General features: G+C 36.8%; 1 protein-coding gene across 8 annotated transcripts in view; it reads right to left on the bottom strand.

The window, feature by feature from the left end:
• The window catches only part of KIF13A (kinesin family member 13A), a 126937-nt gene that overhangs the window by 33981 nt on the left and 75983 nt on the right, over positions 1-16973 (bottom strand). For 4 of the 8 annotated variants that reach the window (XM_066992080.1, XM_066992075.1, XM_066992076.1 and 1 more), the window contains exons 10-18: positions 13316-13427; positions 12719-12931; positions 10995-11105; positions 9800-9934; positions 8526-8656; positions 6712-6798; positions 6441-6607; positions 4991-5113; positions 382-592 (exon numbers count right to left, since the gene is read on the bottom strand). In XM_066992080.1, coding sequence (XP_066848181.1) covers positions 382-592; positions 4991-5113; positions 6441-6607; positions 6712-6798; positions 8526-8656; positions 9800-9934; positions 10995-11105; positions 12719-12931; positions 13316-13427 — 1290 coding nt within the window. The remainder of the gene's footprint in view (positions 1-381; positions 593-4990; positions 5114-6440; positions 6608-6711; positions 6799-8525; positions 8657-9799; positions 9935-10994; positions 11106-12718; positions 12932-13315; positions 13428-16973) is intronic. The other 4 variants (XM_066992078.1, XM_066992079.1, XM_066992081.1 and 1 more) reach the window with 1 other exon arrangement.

Genomic DNA, 16973 nt, shown 5'->3' with positions numbered 1-16973 from the left:
AATCCTCTTGTACAAAACTTAAGAATTACATTTTTTTTATATTTTTTCTTATTTTAGATTGCAAAATACTGTGCTCTCATTGTATACTCTTGCATTGGGTTTACATGGAAAAGTTTTGGTAGCAGGGGAACTGCAGGGGTGGCCTCTGTGAGCAGATCCCAAAAATGTGAGCAGATCCCAAAAGCTGCCCCTTGTCAGATCAGAGCCAGCTAAATAAAATCCTAACATCTTGGTGGAGGCAAATCTTGTACTGCAATTTAATTCTACCAAAAAAAATATATATTGTTTCTTTCTGACAAACTGTTCAAGCCCCATCTTTCACTTAGAGTTCACCCTCTGTAGTTCTTATTAATTCTTTTGTTTTAACTCCAGCATTCTCACCTCTCTTCTGTCCAGAGATTTAGTTTCTGCTGTGCAGTCTGAGCAGTGTAGGACAGTCTTTCACTACCATGCTGATGTTGCCTTTCTGGAGAGAGCTGCTGTCGTAGCTGCTCTAACTCACGTTCATACATCAGCCGCTGCTCTTCAAGAGCACTTCGCTTCTCTTCCAAGTACTGTTTCTCCAAGATCTGGACCACGTTTTGTACAGGGTCTAAGAAAAAAAAAAGGGGGGGGGGAAATGTGAGAAAATGTGAGATAATGTCACCTTCTTTATTTATATGGCAACAGCAATCGAGATATCCCAGAATCTTTGCAAACACAGGATGTCTGTTGCCCCCAAAAACAAAATCCAAAATAATAAATTAATACTGAATTAAATAAATAAATCCAAGCAAGAAAAAATTTTGGCATGCAATTAAGCTAGAACAATGGTTCTGACCCTCTTCTACTGCATACTTCAGTACTGCCAATTTATAATATGTTCCATAATCCCAGTAGGAAAGAAAGAATAAATCGAAAAGGGAACAAATCAGTAAGAAAATAAGAAAACAATGCAAAATACGAGAGAAGATGATGTTAACCAGAGAAGGATATGATTTCAGGAAGTAAAAAGCAATTTACTTTCTCCATTTTGGCAGAGAATGAGACATGTTGAATTGCTGCAGATGTAAACTGAGACAAATTGTCTAACTGATCATGCATCACATTGTGCCAATGAACTTCACAACACTGAAGCAGACAAAGCACATTCTGGAGGGGCTTTCTGCATTTGGTATTACAAAGCACTTTTCATCTCAGTATCACTCAGAGCAAATACTCACTAGGATACTCTGTCCTGAAACAACAACTGCTTCTGTCAGTCAGCAATAGTTAAAACTTAATTACATTCAAATTAAACAAGAATTACTTGGTCTGCTCCTGGTTTTAGGTCCAATGACAGGCTGTGCCTCTGACAGAGCGATTCAGTAGAATAAGCTGCTTCTACGAGCACAACTCTTCCTCATGTCTGTATGTTTGAAAGCTTAAATACAGCCAAAATCTGGTTTGCAAAAGGACCAATCTGGATGAACATATTTGAGTGACAGCACATGCCCTAAGAGATTGCTGATTATGTGTGCCAGACAGGGAAGGGAGAGGAGGAAGTTCCACAGCTGGAGGGGTGGATAGAGGAAATAACTTTGCAGCTCTAGGACTTGTCAGGATTTTCAACTACAAAAATGTTGAGCTTTAAAATAATTGTTTGTGATCTCTTCCATTTTGCAAATATGTATATAAATATATATATAATTTTTTACATATATATACATACAAAATCATGTTGTGACTTTTAAGGATGCCAGACTGTCACAGAGAAGGGAGAAAAAAAAACCTACATTTAATTGCACTGCCTTGTTTCAGACTAGGGTCTTCTTCTCAAAAATAAAATTAAAAAAAAAAATCAGCGTGATTTAGTTAGGAGCCACTTTGCCTTCACTACCCAGATCCAGTCTTATTAAGACTTTGTGCAAGTTTTCCTGATACCACAATGCTACCTACATGAAAGAAAATTTGTGTTATTATAGCATTAAATAGAGGATTCACATGAAAGGTTCCATAGGAGATCCACCAACAGTACTGTATGCTGGGCACCATAACAGGCACATACACTCTCCCAAAAACTAGATCCCTTGCATTTTTATGAACAAATGTAGCATTACTATATCCAGTAGTGTATAACAACTTACTTAGTAGTAAACCTACTGAGACTGATTTTGCTGAACTAACCTACTGTCTGTGATTTTAACATACATGGATATTTAGGAAAGTCACTTTACAAAACAAGTCCTTCGTATTATAAATGCCAGAAGAACAAACAAGATCCTCAGGATTCTGTTCCTACGGTGGATTTGCCCCTCAGCAACCTTTTTGAAATATTGATGTAGAGCACATCTTTATCTCTAGCAGAAAACAACAGTAATTATAAGTTGCTACTGTTGCCCAAGCTGTCAGTGGAAGAAATCACTGGCTTCATACAAAGGCATCATCACAAAATACCACTGAAATGGCAATTACAAATCATGAAGTTAAAAGTCGATCAATATAAATAGCAACCAAATAGCAAAGCAGTGATCTAAAAGTGTCTTAAAATAACCAGAAACAGTACTTTTTAGTACATGACATTCTCAGAAATATGGCTAGCTCTTTTTACTTTTTAAACAGACGATGCAACAAAAGCAATTGACTGAAATGAGTTCTAATATCCTAGAATACAAACCAAGTTACCTGTCTTGACCTGCACCATCCTCCTCCTCCTCCTAACTCATAGCGAGAATGGCTCATAATGCCAGTCATTTTCATGTGCATAGGTTTTAATGTATAATCCCTAAAACAGTTTAAACTATGTATAAGAATAGTTGAGAAATCAGTATTATGCAGCAGAGAGAGAAGAGGCATGGAAGAAATTAAAGCCCTCTGTTGTGTTTGGAAACACAGGAAATGAATCTAAGGCTGAGTCATTAAGACAAGACTTTCCTAAACTGCTCCAAGACCAGCCCCAATGTCAGGGAGCAGAGTTCTTTAGTAACAGTGATCTTTTCAGCCACCTGGATTTACAGAATTACAGCTATCCCAGGATCATATTATACCAGGGAAAACAATTGGCACAAGATGCAACAAGCTAGTCTAAAATTTCTAATTTCAACAACATTCAGTACTGTTGGGAGTGAAAAGGGGAGTTATGCTTGTATTGCAATGCAAAATGTAAATTTACACTTCAGAGTCTTCAGTTTACTTTTTGAAGGAGATTCACACACATAAAAAAAGCCTTTAATACTGAAAAAGCAAAATATGCTGTGAATTATAAAACTTCTAGTTAGAACATGAAAAAAATCAACAGTCAAGTTTTTACAGTTCAGAAGAACTGTAAATGATGATAAAGCTAGATTTAAACACCATGGTCCACTATTTTGGATTCCTCATGCAAAGGCAAATCAGGGAAGATTCTCCCCAGTGCTTGCCAAACACCCAGTAAATTCCATGCAGTGTTAGAAGTCCCAAGTCATAACTCTCCACATATTCATGTGGTAAAATAGTTTAATGATCCTGACAAGGCCATTCACATGCAGTTACTTCTCTGCAAACTGTTAGAATACTAACACTTAGCCAAAAGTATGCACTTTCTTCCTAGGATGAACAGCACTTGATTACCTTGCTGTATCTTCACTTAATTCACATCAGGAATCTGTTAATCCAATAATAACAATGCTGAATAAAATCTTTAAGATTTCATGTGAGTGCCTTTTTCTAAGCAAGCCAGGTGAAAGTCTTGCTTTGCTGTATTTCATCAAAATCCCTACCCTGAACTAAAAATTTCTGTTTGCTTAAATGAGAAACTGTGTAACCCAATCACATTTTTCACTTAACCACTGTACCCTATACTAGAATAAATCCTTGTTAGACCAGCATCACAAATTTGTGGTACAAAGCAGATCTGACAGAATCCCCAAAGAAAGTGAATGTGTTGATGTGGGGTGGGGAGAATTGGGATGTCTTCTTTACAGCTGTTTTCAAAGTCCCACATTTTCCTCAGAGCTTCTTTGGAGCCAGATGTAAAATGTGACACTGTTGTAACTGATTACATGCTTTGAAATCTAATGTTTGCACTCCGGAGAAACCAGGCTGTTTATCGAAAGAAAGTCACTGTTCTCAAATAGATGACTAGATCAAGGTCGAAAAAAAAGAAAAACTCTTGCTTCAAGCTATATCAAACCACTGCTGTGAACGAAAAAAACCCAAACCCATGTATATACCTATAAGTACTCATATATCAAATTTAAAACAAACAAAGCTTATCAGAGAATACAAACGATAGAATTAACAGGCTTCAGTCCATCTGCCCCTCGCCCCCAGGGTATTTTCAGAGAATCTGAATGACAGAATTAAGAGGTATCAGTTTAATTTATTTTTTTCATTTTAAGGGAGAATAAATAAATGGTATTGAAACAAATCTTCTGTACTTCTTACCCAACAAAATGGAAGCCTGTCAGAAAAACTGTAATTTAGATACACCATCAAGAACGAAACCTTTAATTGCTATCTAGCTTGGAACCAAAAGATCATCCAGTGATACTTGTGGCTTCTTGTTTTGTCAGGGTTTTATTATCACTTACTACTCCAACTTAGTTGAGCAACGCCTATGTGGGAGGGAGGGAGGAGAAGAGACAAGAAGCAGTATAACTGGGTTATGATGTCTTTGAAACGGCGCGATGTGTGACTGCTAACATCTGCTGTGCTTTAGGGAGGAAACGGCTCTAATGGAAAAGGAAGGTCTGCGCTGCCCTTGAGCAGACATGGAAAAAAAACCAGCTAAGACTAAGATAGGCCTGGACCACAGTCAGAAACGCCTACTGAACTGAAATGGAAAGATGTTTGAAAAATTGTTAAGAATCATTTCTACCAGCTAGACAATAATACATCAAAATCAAAAGTGACCCTCTATTCAAAGAGCACTTGCTCATTGCTGACTGCTGTAGTTTATTCAATCCCCAGTTAGTAACAAACAGATCAAGCATCAATGAATGCTTTCAAATTTCTCCAGCAGTATCATGCATGAGCCAATCGAGTTCAAAACCTTTGTCCCAGTTTTGGCACAGATACGGGATGGTTTGAGGCCTTAAGACAGGCAACAGAATCTTCACAAGGGATGACAACACTGAAGACCACCAGGATGGTAGATTCATCTGAAATTCGTCTCCTGGTATGAGTGAACCATAATGAGAATAATTCTGTTATCAAACAGTAATTTCGTATTCACTTGAATAGCATATTAATTCACTTGAATGACATATTAACTTGAAGAGCCTGACCCTGCAACTTACTCACACAAACAATTCAATTAAAATCAAAACCAGAACATAAAAAACTGCAAACTACTGCTACAGAATCAAGTACACAAAATGATCATATTGTACTCAAAAGTAAAAGAGAGGAAGATTAAGAGGAGAACAAGAAAAATGTGGGTATTGTACAAAAGAAAGGAGACACAAAGAAAGAAGAACAGAAAAAAAATGAAACACTGTCTACTGTATCTTTTTGGTTAGAGACCAAAAACCAAGGCATTTGGCTCTCAAATTTTGCATAGTTAGAAAACTTGTACAAAGCACTCAGTAGTCCACTAAGTTTTTCATCATTTCTTCTTCCCATATTGTAACACTTGAATTATGATGTGCCTTTTGGAAACCATGAAAATACAATACTGTTTTTTACATATTAAATTTTATACATGCCATGTATCATACCGTTATTTTATATATATCACATTTTATCCACTGTAACTGTCCAAAAAATGCCTTGAAATAGGTTTTAACAAAACTAAGATTAAAAACAACTTCAGAGTTAAAAATTACGCTAGCTGACATTTTGACTACAGGTTTGTTATGATTTCAGTGTTTTTTTAATATGGCAAAAATGGTGTCAGTAATATTCGATAGAAAAGGAAGGATAAAACACATATCTGGAGCACCTTTCTGTCTGCGGTAACCTGTTAAAGCTAGAGGTCAGAAGAAGTTAGCTGATGATTTGATGATTTGACTGGCACATGACATGGCAATTGAGCTGCACTATAAAGATCAGCACACTTACAGATAAAACTGCATGTTTTATCTGGGCACATGGGCACAAACCAACTACTAATTGTGTTGGTGAAATTTCTTCTTACCTCATTGACCATTTTTTTGGCATTTTAATTTTTATATTTTTATATGTGTGTATATACACACACTTCTATACACGCACACACATACATATATTTATATTTATATTGAGGCCTTAATACAGGGACCAGAATTTTCATAAGGGATGACAATACCAAAGACCACCAGGACAGTACATCCTGATATACCTGAGGGAGTGGGTGAGTGGATATATTTAACTTTTTTTTCTGTAAAACATCTTTCGCTGAAAATGCTCCAAAAGTCCCTCTGGTAAGTGTACCACCTGCTTTTAATCTAGAAATTAATTTCCATGCTGAATTTGTTAAACAATCCAAAAGAACCTTTGGACTTATCTGTCAATTCCCTTACCATTACTATTCAGTGTCTTCATAATAACTTCCATTTGAGCAAACTCATAATTGTAGTCTGGTTCTGAAGAAGCTTCACTGGCTGCATCCAGATCATGTTCTCCTAACAAAGCTTCTTTCTCAAAGTCTTTCAGCCAATCCCGTCGTTTCCTCTTTGGTAAATTGATTCTGTGTAAAAAAAAAAAAATTAGTTTCTAAAAAGCTTATGCAGAACAGTGGAAGGAAAAATAGATTGAATTTAATAACGCTAGAGAATAAAGATAAACTATTACCTAAAAAAGTGGTTGTTTCCCCATAATATTCTATCTCCATGCCATAGCTGAGTGACAGAACATACCAGTGCACCATTTACACAGGATCTGAAAAAAAAAAAAAAATCAACTTCAGCGAAATCCTAAGACTAAAAGTTTGAAAAGTACCTATAAGATGTACTGTTTCTCACACCTACAGATAGTGATTTGTATCACATAATGCACAAATCAGATAGGTTCTCATTAAAGTATCAACGGGAAAATTACTGGTCTGATTTCTACCATCAGAACTAAACACGAAACCCCTTTTCCCCTCGAGCTCTGTTGTTGCAACTCATCAGTAAGCACACAGACAAGGTTGCATTTAGTTGTACTTGCACTTTTTTTTTTTTTAAATGCCAATTTCTCAAACTGGGTCACTGCCTGTTTCTTATAAACAGTCTGTAAATTGGTTGCATACAAATCCTATTGATAAGGCTCTCCAAGATATAGGTTAGTCAACACAATTGTAAAATATACTGTTAGCATACAAGGCATTCAAGCATAAAAAAAAAACTTAGCTCCAAGTTTCATTCTCTCAACAAACTGAGTCTGTATTATTAACAAACTTATATTTTTTGTGACCATCTGGTGTACTGCTACATTTGCTTTTATGTTTCTTTGTATTTAAATCCCAAAATCAGAAAAATGGAGCATGTGAGTCACAAAGCAGGACAGTTTATTTGAAAGGCAAAAAATTAGGTAAAACAAATGCCTTTTCAGATGCAGTGTTCTGAAATCAGCTGTCTCAAATAAGACAACACAAACATTTAAGCATTTGATTTAAAAAACCTTTTTGCAAAGAAATTCTTGTAACTAGCTTTCTCTTGACAAATATTTTAAGAACATTGATTTAAGCACTGCAGGTCAGGCACAAGTAAAACAAAAAGTATTATATGTTTTTTCCACTGACATGTGCCTTTGTCCTTGCCAGTCAAAATGACTGATTTCCAGTACGGTAACTCTATCACAAGTTTGAATCCCATCTGTTTGAAATTTTGTACTGTAGGCTGCAGAACAAGAATGCAAATGCTAAAAGGTATTTCACTCAAGTCAGAATGAAACAGATTGTGGATTTTTTTAAAGATTTCTCAAACTTTCCTCATTCTTATAACATCTAGACATTTAGATATTCAGATTTCAGAAAAGCAGTAAAGACCATTAGTTAGGACAATGGTACTGCTTATCACATGTCAATGAAAATGAAGTGATAAAGACACTTAGAATTCCATCCAAGAACCCACAGTGCCCCCCAAAACAACGAGTTATTAAACGAAGGAAGCAGAAAGAAAAGGAGAAATGTAACTTCACACTGCATATTTAATAGACACAACAGTAATTGTAGTCTTTGGATCTTTAAAACACCTATTTTCTCACAAAATACTGAGCTTTATAACAGGAACTACTCAGAGGTGAAGTTTATCATCCCACATCAAGAACCAACCATCACAGGGTTGGGATAGCCAGCAGCAGCTCAGCCATCTTGTTACCAACCAAGACATAGCCAAGCAATGGTCCCTCATTCCTAATGAGTATCTTCTTGTGGTGGTTTCCTCTAAGCCAAACCACTGATAGCCCGTTATGATGCAGTGGTGTTTGTGGGTGTACACGTGTGGGGAAATCTCAGTTCTATCTCTGAATTTCACCATCTAAATATCTAAGTCTCTTATACTGCAGCTACTCACTGATCAAAAAGTAAGATATTTCTGACTCTGCCAAATAAAAATATGCGCAAGTTATCTTCTGGTAATGAAAAGCAAATATTTGCTGGTATAAGCGCTGCTGATCTTCCTTACCTTGCATTTTCTTTTGGTGTGAGTGTAACTTCTCCATCTAAAGCAATATCAATCTCACAGTGTTCTGGTTGGATTCCTATACCAAAGAGCTGTATATCCTGAGAGGTATCTGCACCAACTCTTGTGTGATCCTAGAAAATAAGTTGTTACTAAGAGACAAGCAAACTATTGCTGTTTATATAACTAAGACAATATTAGCTGAAGCACTGAGACTACACTGAGCAGATTTGAGGTCACGCATAAACTGTTCTGTTCTGCACTTTATCTTCCTACAGTTTTAGATCAAGCAAAATAAAGCAGCTGATACACAAATTCTGATTTTAAAATATTCCAAGACAATGCTTGCATATAAGCAATAAATGCATATAGTGAAGAAAACAAGCCATGTCATACAGCCATACGGGACAAAGGATAACACAGATAGTAAAACAAGGTGCATGGAGTTGGCTGCTTTTCAGAACACAGCTATATAGCAACTCAACTAAGCATACTAATCTCCACATAATTTCAAGCCATACTGTAAATTCCACCGATACACTTTACTTTGATGTTGCTATAGAAGTTGTACTTTATTTACTGTTGTTCAGATATGGAAGCGTTACCTCAACCACTAAAGCAGAAAAGTAACCACAAAGTAGACAGGTAAGTTTTTTCTATCTTGTTGACAAAGAACTCACCCTTCCAATATACTTCCTACTCAGTCTGTCTGATTAAGTATGCATTTGAAACTATTTCACTCTGAAATGAAGACTATGGTAAACTGAATAATATGGAAGACAGTGGCAGAAGGAAAACACATTTCTGTTCACTTTTAACAGAGCTTTTTTTCCCTCTTTTTTTAAAATCTTTTTCTGTCATTGAAGCCTTTGTTTATTCCTACCAATCACTAATAAACATCTTCCTTTCACAGTTAACTCATTGAATATTTAAGGAAATCCTCAACTCACTAATAAAAAGAAGCATTATATGTCATGCTCTTACTTTAAGAAGCAATGCTCTTTAGTCCAAAAGGCAATTCTGCCTGGAAAAGCTAGAATTTATCTCAATGCTGGTACATACTGAACACTTCTTCCACTGTTGGCAAGCAGGAGATCAATTAGGTAAAGCTGAACTGCAAGGGAAAATGTAAGCCTGAACAGCAGGAGTCCTATTTTATTTTACTGCAACTAGTCTTAACAATCTAAATACACTCTGAATATCAAATTGAACCAGAAATTCAAAACAACAAACAAGCATCCTTTCATTCTATATATACATTCTGGTTTCATTGTTACCTTTAAGTAGTAAACCAAAAGCTCATTGAGTGCAGGGTCCGCATTCAGGTTCACCAGGTAACACTTGTCATCTCCGACCTTGATACCTGAAGACTCTAGGGAAATACCCATGCTCTCTAGCTGTCTTTGCCTCTCCTGCAAGCACAAAAATAGGCTAACCTTGCCTGCTGCAATATGTAGAGACAAGTATGTCAAGTAAATAAAAGCAGAGCAACTAAAACTGAAGATTAACATGCATTCTTCATATTGCTACAACAAAAAAATAGAACTTAGGACAACGGTCAAATTTATTTTTAATAGAATTTATTTTTATAAACCAACAAAAAAGGTTAGACCTAATCCTCAAACATCTGCCCTAATGATTTTATCAGAGGTATTCATACATAATACAATGTGGCCTTGAACCTCTGTGTTAGCTAAAAACTAATCTCAATTGCAATGACTACAAAGATAATCAGTCACAAATAATTTTGGAAAAAGCATGCCTTAGTTTAGGTTCAACCTTTTCCAGTGTTGTTATTAATTCAGCTAAACCATCTACTTGGTCATGCATGTCTTTTGCTCTTGTGCAGTTTTGTTCTTTTGTTTGCTTGGTTTTGGTTTGGCCAGTTAGGTTGCTTTTTTTTTGTGCCTGTTTATTTGTTTAACAGGGATTGTACCAAAGCATGCATCTGCTACATTAAGAGTAGGAAAGGTAGCCAACAATACTACTTCTCCAAGCTATAGACAGTGGAAATTATAGAAAAATAGATCAGAATACTCAAGTCTTATTTCAAATATGATAATAAGAAGCAAATTCATTTTCTTTCTCTGGTTAAGAAGCCACAAAAAGCAATAGCAAATGTAAACGCAAGTACTGCCCAAAATTCTGATCCTTTTGCAATTCTTGATTTTCTTAGTCACTCCAAGGAAAAATTATTAAATATCCCACTGTGGTCTTATAAATAAAAGAACAACCGAAGTGTATTTTGATGTTATATTTTAAAATTAAATATTAACTTTTATCAGTTATACCATGACATAACTACATTTACTATACAGACATTTAGACTGTGAAAGGAAACGGAGAGCAGAGCAAAGGAAAAATCCAGAGAAATTCAAAATAACTGGTGGTAAAAACAGCATAGCCAACCAAAGCTCATGAAATTCAGCTGACTTGTACTCTGGCCTTTTCTCCTCAAAATTTTTGAAGTACCTGTGCAATTTCTTCTGTTTTCCTTAACTTTTCTTCCCAGGTTACTGTTAGCTCTTTTATTAGTTTTTCAGATTCTTCTAATTTTTCCTTCAATTCTGGTGCCTTCATGGCCTAAAATATAGAAATTAGCAAAACTTTAAGGTACACTTCACATTGCAACAGCTGCTTAAACAAGAAAACTGAATACAGCCAACAGAATATGAAATGCTGCAGGTACAGGATAGGTTTTGACTATTTTCCCAGGTTTTTCATGGCAGAAGGTGAAGAAACAGGTCATTTGCAAAGGAAGAGGACAGAATCAACATAAAATAGGTTCAGATCTGAAATAGATGAAGATCTGCCTAGTGCCTCAGAGGCTAATGGAACTATGCAGACCAACAAAATCTGCAGGGCTGGCCACTCAAGCTTCAGCATCTGTATAAAAAAATCTGAGTATTTAATAACTCTTAATCATCTGAAGCTCAACGCTAATGTCTTTCTTCCAATAGTAGTTTCAAATACAAATTCCTCTTGATGTTTAGCTTTCCATTCTATCTTGCTTTTGTAACTTTTCCTAGAGTTTCATTAAGGCTTTCAAGACTGACATTGTCATTATATCTTAAGGGAGGCATACTCTGGAGCTAACACAGGCTTCTTGTTTCACAATAGGAAACAAAAGCAAGGGGCTTGAAAACATTCAGCACCAAATAACAACTCAACAGGCGGGCATATAGGTTTATACAATTGTTTTCAACAGAGATGGAAGAAGAGAAAAAGCTTTTAAAAGAATTAGTAAAATTTGGAGTGCTCCCTACCTTCCTATGGACTGTATTCAGCCACAGTCTATCAACAAAACTAAGAACAGACTACAAGAATATTTTCCGATTTAAAATATGGAATTAGAATAGATTTTTATTTAGGAAAAAAGTGAATGGCTCCTTTCTCCTAAGGGAGATTTTCCAATTCCAGTCTGTAAGGATCTGTTCCTATAAGCAACGGTATTCCTTAAATGAATGTAAAGTTTAAACGCCACAAAAATTTAGCTTCAGACATACTTCCATATTCTTTTTCCCACAGTTACTATGTTTTGCCTGAAAATATCAATAAATTTTCCTACAGTGCAGTGCCTAATTTCCCCAGATATCACCAAAAGTACTCCTATCCTGATACTTTTTGCTCCAATTAGAAACATTTATCTAGGATATGCAGCAATCACACACTGTTAACTCTCCAGCCACCAGACTACTGATGGTTCTGGTGTTGCAGTTCTAACAATTCTTGATAGATTTTCACAAATGTCAAAGAGAGAAATGTCACACACATTTTGTGGTCCAATACCAGATTTACAGCTTTTCACACTTTCCCATTTGACATCACAGCAGCATCTAGTCCACCAATTAAAAAAATAATAATTCTGCTAGTAAGTCTACACAATGAAGTTGTACCATCACTCTTATCTGTGCTGTATCATCTACTGCTTGATATGAAGTTCTTCAAGGACAGTCCATTCTGACATGAATCACCACCTGTACAATGTTGTCCTCACTTAAAAGTTATTAAAAATAAACAAATATTATGTTGGATCTATTTCAGGAAACAAGGTTAATTGTTTAAAAAAAAACCCACACAAGCAGAGACCCTTTCTTTGCTCATTTTATAAGACTTAAATATAAACCAAGTCTTCCAGATGAAGTTTGACATTTCCTCAGGTAATTCCATTTACACTGTAACACGAATAATGTTACCTCGGCTTGCGAGAGCTGTTCTTTCAATTTTTCAACTTCTTCTCGTAATTCTCTGATGACCCTAGCATTTGGATCTTCATTCACCACAGCATGATTAACTATCCTTTTGGCTCTGTCTGCATATCTCAGAGTAGAGAGTGTTTCTTCATAGTTGTCTGCTGCTGGACTAATTGTGGCTATCATGGCAGTTTGGCTGTTTCCTCCCAAATTGTCCTGTAGAGTACATCCATATAAAATTGAGGATTAAAAACTGTTCTGAGATTATACAATGTCTTTACAGAGATACTTAAGATACAAATCTTAGGCTGTTTAGACACTGATACATAGTCTGGATGGATATTAACCAAGGTGATCCATAAACATTTCCAACCACCTCCACCAGCCTAAATGCCAATGTAACTGAAAATATGTCAAACAGGACTTTACATACAATTAACAAAGTATATGCTTATCTGCACATATTACTTGAAATAATTTGTAGCTATGACCTTAGCTCATTTCTTTAAAATAAAAGAGAAGCCCATAAGTAGACAGAGGTATGCTAGAACCTATTAAGCTGACAGCTTGTGAACATGGTGAACAGAAAGTATTAATTACCTTGAGAAGCCAAGTGAGTACAGAGTCTCTGTAAGGCACAAACTTATTCTTCCCTTTTCCTGCTGCTTGATCAGCAAGCGATGATATAACTAACCCCAGTGTTGAAAGGGATCTATGAAGGCAACACAGCAGAACAGCTTTGAACACATATTCCAAAAGTATATTTAATAATACACAGAGAAGAGTTTAATTTGTGCCGTGCAAAGGTTCACATTTAATTTTGAAAATATTATAGAATAATTTAAGCTGGAAATGACCACAGGAGATCAAAACAAGGCAATTTATCTATTAAAGTTACATATTTGGAACAATATATGGATAACTACAGTGTTTCATCTCATCTGGTGCTCAGACCAAGTTCCAAAAAGACTAAGTTGAAATATTCATGTATTTGAAATAGTTTGAAAAGTGTAAAGCAGACCACTTCAGTATAGGGACAATTACTGTCTTAGATTAGACATCTACGTTTCCTCAGAGACTAAAAAGCCTTCCATCTTGGACACTGCCTCATGACACCATTACGAGGCAGGGTTGGCAGTGCAGCACGAATCCCCCTGTATCTAGGAACAATGTTTTAAGAGCACTAGCTTAACAACTGACTAAAACCGAACATTTCCCTACCCTTAAGGAGGCAACCTCAAGATAACACCAGCTATGGCACAGGAGAACTAGTCTGGCAGGTGAACCAGCAACTAAGCAGCCATCACATGATAATGGAAGACTGCTCATCAGAAGAGACCGAGAAGGAAGTCCCATGACAAAGGGGTTGACTTATAATTGAGGTGCTGCTTCACTTGAATCTTTTATGGGGAGCAGAGATGAGAGGAATAGACCAAATAATCTTCCAGTTACAGAAGTGTTGCAGGAACACAAGCATGAGAAAAGAAAAGCCCCCCAAACTGCTTAGCAGACAACGACAGCCCCAAAACCACTCTAGAATAGTGAAGAAAATAAGAACTTGTTCACCGTGGTACACGTACCACTTCTACCAACAGGTGCAAGTATTAGCAATCTTGCAAAGCACCTACACATTATATATTCCAATTGTTATATAATCCTGTGTAAATGTTAAATGACACTGGGGCTCTTGGGGTGAGTATGTTTAAGATAATGAGCTGGTTCAGGAGCCTGAGAACATTAAACAGATGCCTGAAGGGTTGTAAAACTGACAACACAAGCTCAAGAGCATACTGGCCCATCATTTTCATAGAGAGTAGCTGGATAATTGGCCATAACTACCAAGGAAATCTTTAGCATTGCGATTAGATAGTTAAATAAAACCTTGGTTCTACTGTTCCACTCCATCCTGTTGAGTTTTTTCAAAGTAGGAGCACTATTTTAGTTGGTGTTTAGACAGTGTTTGCACAGTATTTGTAAAAGTGCCTCAATGCTTCTGAAGCAACATTTTGTAAATGACAAAAATATTGCAAGAATATTTCAAAGAAGACATCTGAGGGCAAGGTAACAAGAACCGTTACATATGTCACCACAGATACCTCATATTGCAACACACAAGGAAACAAAATGGTAAGAAGGTAGTGGAGAGCTGAAAGCAGAATAAAAATGAAAGAAACTTGAGAAGAGCCTCATCAATCCAATGTTCCAAGCAACCCCTCTATTTTGAAACTTTGTCTGAAGGATACCTTTCTAAAGTCTGTCTGAATAATTCACAGCAAAAAGGACAGTCAATTTTAGTTTGTTGCCCAAACAAAAGCCTAACAACTCCGGAAGGCTTGGGGGAGGGAGAATTGGTTTTTGTCTCCCATCTTTCTTCTGCACAGATTGGGAAGACAGTGTGCTAAACATGCAAGAACAAACAGTAGGATGCTGCTGTATGCTGCTCCGTAGCAACCTCCCACAGCGCAACTGAAAAGCACTGACAACACAGTCCCAGTGAAGTCCACCTTCAAGAAGCATAAAATTAAAAAATAAAAAAAAATAAAGATGTAAGAGAGAAAAAAAAAAACATGACTCCAGCTTATTTGCCTCTAATTCCTCTTGTCCTCCTTAAATGAGACAAAATGTGAAAAGCAAAGCCAAAATACTGGGGGAGGGGGGAGAAAAGGACATTTTTTCACTCCGAGGGACAGGGGGATGGAAAGAACAGGGATCCTAAAAGGCCCACCATTGACATCTACTTCACAACAGGGCTGCAACACCAATTCTTAGTTACAGGCACTGTTTTAATAAACAGGAAATTATAAGCAACAGTTCACTGACACAGGATTAAACAATGCGATAATATTTTTGCTCCCGAGTTATAATAAAATACTGATTTTATATTAAGACTATTAACATCTGCAGTAAAAACCAAACTAGAGTACTTTAAGTATGCTACATGAGATTTCGTAATACAAAGCTGCTTAAAGACTATAAGGAAAGTCCTAAAAGAAATGGCTGCACCATATAATTACAGGACTCAGCGGCTGCATTGCTTTATGCTGGATGATGCACCAGAGATCTGTCATTACTTTGATCCTACCTCAAACGACTTACACCTAATGAATCAACCAAAAGGCCTAAGCCAATAAATAGCGCACAAAAGACTGAGGCAGTTCAGAAAAAAACTGTGAGCTTACATGGTGCAAGACCATGGGAAAGTGTAATTTCTGCACACTTTCTGTTCTCCCTGACCCTTTTCCTCAAGCGTGACCAGGCTGCCTTTGCTCCTCTGTGGCTGGAAACTTGCACACTCCCAACAAGGGCCTGTGTCAGCAGCATTCAAGGGCAGGTGGTGCTTCCTTACCACATGGAAGAACTGTCCCTAAATGACTGCAATTCAAGCTACTTCTGTACAGTTTTCCTCCAAATTCTTCAGCAAACAGAATCCTTTTTTTCTATTAGTTAGCCCTTTGAATATAAAAACCCTCCCTAAAAACAGCTTGGAGCCAGTCCTGTCCCAAACCATTCCATCCCACCCTACCACTACCCTTTAAAATATTTCTTTTGGCATTCTCAAGTTAAAATGACAATAGCTATGATTTCACTAATCAGTTAAAATTACAAACTGTTCACACAATTTATTTTTATTAGACACGAATGTACAGTTTGCTTACTCTGTTTTCTCCTGCTATTGTACTTTAGGAATTCTTCAACTACACCGCAAAGTTATTAAGCACCTGTGTTTCTCCACTCACTATAGGAAACCAACACATCCTGTGGAGCAACAAGCACATCCAGCTTTCTTATGAGTTATGGCAAGTCCCCCAAGGACCTCAATAATAAAGAGCGGACACCCAGCACCACTTCATGACCCAAGGCAACTTCATATCAGCTCCAAGAAAAAGAAGTTATCTTTATGACAACTTCACAGAGCCATTAACAAAATAACAACTCTCAGCTGTTTCAGTAAGCGGGAGAGCAATCCACCGCTTCCCCTCTGCAACATGCTGTCCCAAGATACAAGAGTTTGCAGCAGGGCAAGCCATGGGACTGAGGCAGCAGCTACTGCAGTCTTAGGTTGGTTTCATGAAGAAACAAACAGCAGAGAAACCTGCAGAGACTGACTGAATGTCACACTACGTAGTTTTGGTATGCACAGCTGAGCGAACATTTTCCCTGACTTGTAAATACAGAAATAGGTATGTTATTTGCCCATTCTTCTTCAAGGCAACAAAATGTAGTACAAGCGGCAAATTTATTTGCCAGGTAATTATAG

This window comes from Anser cygnoides, chromosome 2 (assembly GCF_040182565.1).
Source record: "Anser cygnoides isolate HZ-2024a breed goose chromosome 2, Taihu_goose_T2T_genome, whole genome shotgun sequence".
NCBI lineage: Eukaryota > Metazoa > Chordata > Aves > Anseriformes > Anatidae > Anser > Anser cygnoides.
This window is presented reverse-complemented; position numbering and strand designations above follow the sequence as displayed.